Below are 6,080 nucleotides of genomic sequence, written 5' to 3'. Positions count from 1 at the left end.
CTGTGCCCCCAGGATGAGATGCTCATGGCTCCATCCTGGGCTGTGCAGCACCTGCCCCAACCCCAGCCCCACTTCCGTCCTCACCATGAAGGCCTCGATATGCCCCCGTCTCCCAACGCCACTTCCCTCCCCCCTTGCCCCTTCCCCCACAACAGACTTACCAGCCGGATGCAGCTCTCCAAGCTACCCGGTTGCATATCAGCAATTGGATCAGTATCAGCTGATATAGCTCGTTAAAAATTAGCCATTGGTATTGGCAGAAAAAATCTCTATCTGTGCACCCCTAACAGTAATTATGTAAGAGAACAATATAAATCAGAACCTCTGGAGTATTTGTACTTGTGAAATACTGAGAGGTTAGAAGAGACACCAGTTAGATTATAACGAGTTGGGAAGCCGTCATCTGTATTTAGTCCAAGGCATTTAGGGTCCAGTAAAGGTACTATTTTTGTTCACAGGCCTGTTTTCTGAAAGTATTTTTTAGCTTTACATATAGATTTACTTAAATGCACAAGCCATTGTTAATCTGGTATTTAGCTGAGGCTGCACTTGATTCTGTTTCACACCTGAAGAAGGGCATTTTGTGCCCAAAAGTTTTTCTAACTTCTCTCTCAACTATAAAGCTGGTTTAGAAGAAATACCACTAAAAAAAAACAATGTTGCTTCTTGCATAGTTCTTGGACCATCACATCTGAAATAACACTGCAAACCTGGTACAGCCAAATCCATGCATTCCTGGAATTGACTTTTGTGAGATGGGTGGCACCATCCCTGCTGTGGTGAATTCTATTTTACAATGTTTGAAAAGGAATACAATTCAGTCCTCTAGCATGGTAGCTGATAATTGACTTAAGTGCATACAACCTGAAGTGAAGAGCTATTATCAGCAACCTGAAAGTCCTTGGTCATTGGAATTGGTTGGGGATTAATCTTATCGGTGTTCTGATGCAGATGAAAGCAATCGTGTATGATCTCTTCCTTCCTACTTCATTGCAAAGATAGAGCACTGGGGAAATTTGTATGTTCAGAGCCCCCTGGCTGCTGTCTAGTGTGTGAGTGCTAGGGTGTTGCTCCTTTATTCCTCCTTCCCCCAGGGAAGTCTGTCAGTCAGTCCAGCCACTCACAGCTGCTTCTCTAGGTCCTTAGTAAGCAGGTTCTGGAGCAGCATCTTGCTTTGCTGTTGGCAAGTCCTGTTGGGGTAGTAGCTATTCCTGCTGCTCCGCCAAGGGCAGTAGTACTGGTCTTTGCTGTTGTTTTCTTAGGGCAGTAGGAGTTCTGTGACAGCTCATTTAAGGGAGCAGAGCTGCAGCCCCAGGTCATGGGTTGGTTACAGGACCCAGACATGTGCATGTGTTGCTACAAAATGTAGTGCAGCATTTTTTTTTGTTGTGGATTTACTGTTTTTTGGCACTAACACTGGTGTGAAGGTATACATGCTAGGTAGGTTTTGGTAGCCCTGTAAAGGCATAATGCAACAAATTTAACCATGTCCAATCTTTTTTGCTTTAATTGATATGCTGTGTGAACTTGACCAAGACACTAAGATTATGGCTAGATGTGCATCTGAATCCTAGAGTAGGCTTCAGAGCTATGCCTGGCTTGGCTTCTGCTGATCACCTCTTAATTGACCTCTTTGTAGAAAACTATTTGTTACATCCCTTAAAGGGTGAAAGGCTTAACTGAAATATTATTTTTAAGAGACTGAAATCCTTGAAAGAAAGAAAAAATAGAAAAGTCAAATATTATTGACAAATTGTTTCTGCTTTTATATGTGGTATTCTGGCTTATTTTGAAACAAAAATGCATTAATTTTAAGATGTTCCAAGAATTTTTTTTTTAAAATATGTATTCCATGTTCATACTAACATATTGAAATATTGTGCTTTGGACAAACTACAGTAGAAGATTATAGTTGATTCCATTGCTATACATTTTGTTTTCTACTACTAAGAGTTTTTGCATTTATACAAAATCTAAGCACAAAATCTGAATGGTTGCCTTTTAATCCTCATCATAGCTGTGACAATTGTTATGCAATAACATTCACTTAAATTTTTTTAAATCAATTTCTTCATGCTGGCTGACTTCTAGGATCTTGCTTATTACAAAAAAACAATATTTTGCTTTGGAAACTGCTCTTCTGTGTAAAGGAGGCAAGTTTTTAATATGTTCTTGTAGATAAGAACAGGATCTTTTCTGTAGCTGTTACTAGTAGCAGAGGTTCTAAAGGAAAACTTTTACTTCATTTTAATATCCCAAATTTTCTAATATAGAGAGCAGTAGGGGTTTCTCTAGCTCATGCTGAAACATAGAATGTGTCCTGAAACATAAGGATTGATACAGCTTTTACCTTTATTATGTAAATAAGAAGTGGCCAATCTCCAGTGCAAGTGGCAGAAGCAACTTCTGTGCGTGGCATATGGCAGATCCGGCAGGTGTAGAAAGCAGAGCAGTAGATTGGCCAGGTGAAGGGGAGCAGGATGGTGCTTGGGTAGAGCACAGGGCTTAATTTGTGACACAGCTACCAAAAATGTTGTCCCCAATTGGTGCAACTGAAAGTGATCATTATTTTAGTCATCAGTAGTAACAGCTGTATATGAGCTTCAGTTTAATTTCCAACTCCTCAGTTTTTCCCTATCATTTTTAACTGAATATTTTCATTCTTTTGGACTGAACTTCTTCATTCTAAGGCCAAAACTTAAGGCTTATTTTTGCAAAGTTTTAGTAAATCTGCTGCTCTGCTTTGCCTTGCCCTATCTGCTGCTGTACTGCCCTGCCCATCCCCCCCGACCTGTTGAATTCCACACAGGCTGCCTGTGCCACTTGTGACATGTGTGCTGCAGCTATCCCAGTTTTAAACCAGTTTTAGTTATTTACAGTGGGAATTGAGAGAAATGTGTTAATGTTATTGGGAGTCTGGGATTCACTATGTAAATGGTGAGACACAGTATAGACCTGCAGTGTATTTCAACACACAAGTTAGTTAGACTATAAGGCTAGGGCCACAAGTTACACACAAACTGATATAAATGATGAGAAACCAGTTCAAATATGTAACAACAGAAGTTCAGTGCATGTAAACTGCTTTCAAAATGGCTGAAAGCAGTTTAAGATAAATCTGGATGGATGTAGTATCAGACTTAACTGATTTAGGTTAAATTAGTTTATTGAACTTCTGTCCCAGATCCCCTCCAGAATCAAGTCAACTCATAGTCCCCCAGCATGCTTTGTACCTCCCCCACAAACCCCTTCACAGGCTCAAGCTGCCTGCTCCAGCAGAGCAGGGAGGCATACTTTAGCAGCCCCCAGCTTCTGGCCTTGGCCACTACAGGCATGTGGCTGCACTTGCAGAATCAAAAGGGAATGTCTGTTCACTTGCTTATCAGTTCAATCTATGCAGCTTACACTAACCTGTGAAGATTGAATCAATTCAATCTTGGGTTTTTTTGACCGTCTGTACTTAACCAAAAGCTATATATATATCTAGCCTGTCTGGTGGTTCATTAGTCACTTCCCTGTCTGAAAAACCTAAGTATGTTTAGAGAGAGAGTGAGAGAAAAGCAAAAAAGCTGTTTTCTTTCTTTTTCCAGTTTGTAGGCAGAAAAGCCTCATTCACTTATAATTGGGGGAAGGGGAAGGTAAGAGAACACACTTACCAGAAAGCTAAGTTAATCTTGCATTTAATTCTGAATGTTGAGAGACCTGTAATTGTTCTTTTCTTACATTGGGAAGTAAGTTGGATATTCAAGGTCTACCTCCTGTAAAATCTGTATCTTGTGTTTATGAGCCTTTCCTTATTGGTTAGCATTTTCACAATTCCATAGAGAATATAGTTGTCCTTCAAGTTATGATCCTCCATTAGATGGATTGGGTCTATACCACGTTAGGCTTTGAATCCAATGATAGAGGCCATGCACTGTGTTATGCAGAGAGCCTCTAGAGTGAGTAGAGTACTGTAACAACGTGCTGGAGAGACCTGTGTTGCTAAACCAACTGCTACATTTACTCTGTAGAATTTTTTTGAAATGGCAGCCTGGCAAAAAGTACAAAGGTAGCAGTGTGACTGGTTCGTGTCCAGTAGAATAATATTTAATCTTCTAACTAATTACAGTGAGCAATTATTGTTTTGCTATCATGCCTACTTGTGTATCCAGTATTACTGAGGAGTCCAAAGGGGCCTGAAAACTGCAGCAGCTGACTCCAAAGTTTCTGGGACCACATGCCATCAATAGAGGTGGATGTTATAGAAGCATATTCTTCCATTCTTTATTATCTCTGCATCAGCCTGGGTTTGATTCAGTTGATCTTCTCTAAGCACTGATAAATCTGAGAGGGTGTGTAGCTTTTTATAGTAAAAGAGATGTAGAATTCGGCATCATCTGCATGGTACCAGTACTACAGTTTATGTTTTGTTATCAACTATTCTAAAGCTTCACAGAGATGTGTTAATGAGAAAAACAAGCAACAGGATATTCTGCAGGTGACTTTGAAAATGGAAGAACAGATGCCATCGTGGTTCTGTGTTGACTACTCTGTCTTACCACATAGTCAGGGTAAGGGCTCGGTGGCAATGGCTTGGGCTCTGATGATTCATGCTTTTAATATTTTACACAATTAGAATTTATGCAAAAGCTATTCTTCTGAAACCAAACGAAGCATGAATAGAAAACAGGTGTATGCCAATTTCAAATGACCTTACTTTATCTGGGATATGAGGGCTTTCTTATCAATGCAGATTATTAATATCAGAACTGAGGATAGTCCACTGATACACAAGATAATGTTTAATATGGGTAACAGCATAACACTCTTTTGTCTTTCAGGTCCGTATTGAGACAGCTACAACACTGAAGTTAAATATCCTTTTTTTAATTATGATTTTCTGTTTTATTGATTCTTTATTTAAAGTTTCTGCGAAATAAAATGACAGACCTATATTATTAATTATTCATATTTTTAGAGGTGCACTGCTAAATCGGTTCTATATCAGATCAGCACTGATATAAGGAAAATGGACAGTATTGACAATCAGCTTTTTTTGGCTGATGTTGCCAGGAGCACAGTCCGGCAGTGTGGAGGGCAGCCGAGTCTGGCTGGTAAGTCCATTGTGAGGGGAGGGGCATCGGGGTGGGGAGAGGCAGATTGAGGCCCCTGCGGTGAGGAAGGGAGTGGGGTTGGGGCAGGCGCTGCACAGTTGGGGCAGGATGTGGGACAGAGCCACGAGTGGCTTGTTCAGGGGCTGCAGAGGGGAGAGGCGGCTCTTGCTGCTGCACACACCCCAGGAGAGCATGGGGGGCGTGTGCCCCCAGATGTGTGCATAGTGTAAGGGCAGGCTGACACTGCAGGCTGGGGCTGAGGGCAGTGCCAGGCTCTGTGGGGGCAGGGGGGTGGGGTTGGGCCAGGACTGCTTAGGGTGGGCAACGGCAGCCTGCCTTTGACCTGCACTCAGATCCAGGGGCACATGCTCCCCCATACCCTTCTGGGGGTACGTGCTGTTTCAGGAGCTGTCCCCACCTGCACCCCCCTAGAGGAGCCGCTCATGGCTCAATCCCCTGCTCTGCCCGGGCTGTGCAGCGTCTGCCCCTGCCCCGGCTCCACTTCTTTCCTCACTGTGGGGGGCCTTGATTTTTGCGCCCCCCCCCACTCCTTCCCTTCCCCCTTGCCCCATCCCCTACAACAGACTTACCAGCCGCAAGCTGCTCTCCAAGCTGCCAGGTCACATATTGGCGATTGGATCGGTATCAGTCAACATGGCTTGTTAAAAATCAGCTGTCGGTATCAGCCCAAAATTCTCTTATCGGTGCACTCCTATAAATTTTAATAGTTATGTAACCTTGCTAAGATTTGAAAATCAGACTGAATTATATCATAATGTGTCTTCAAATCAGTCTTCAGTTCCTTAACCTTTGTTTACCTGTAGATGATTTTGAGTTCAGAACTGACCAGTTCTTGCCGGTAAGAGCATTTGTGTGGGCTTCTGGGTAAATTGAAGGAAAGGAGGCAAAGAAACATGTCTGATTCCATTTGAAAGTAAATTTTTAAATAATTATATATATATATGTGTATATATATATATATAT

General features: G+C 42.0%; 1 protein-coding gene across 1 annotated transcript in view; it reads left to right on the top strand.

Moving 5' to 3' along the window:
• The window catches only part of IPO11 (importin 11), a 350,536-nt gene that overhangs the window by 136,090 nt on the left and 208,366 nt on the right, over window positions 1-6,080 (top strand). Inside the window, exons 17-18 of the mRNA XM_019517805.1 lie at window positions 4,824-4,857; window positions 5,915-5,955. Of these exons, the coding sequence (XP_019373350.1) occupies window positions 4,824-4,857; window positions 5,915-5,955 (75 nt within the window). The remainder of the gene's footprint in view (window positions 1-4,823; window positions 4,858-5,914; window positions 5,956-6,080) is intronic.

This window comes from Gavialis gangeticus, unplaced genomic scaffold (genome assembly GCF_001723915.1).
Source record: "Gavialis gangeticus isolate Ggan-Ray unplaced genomic scaffold, GavGan_comp1, whole genome shotgun sequence".
NCBI lineage: Eukaryota > Metazoa > Chordata > Crocodylia > Gavialidae > Gavialis > Gavialis gangeticus.
This window is presented reverse-complemented; position numbering and strand designations above follow the sequence as displayed.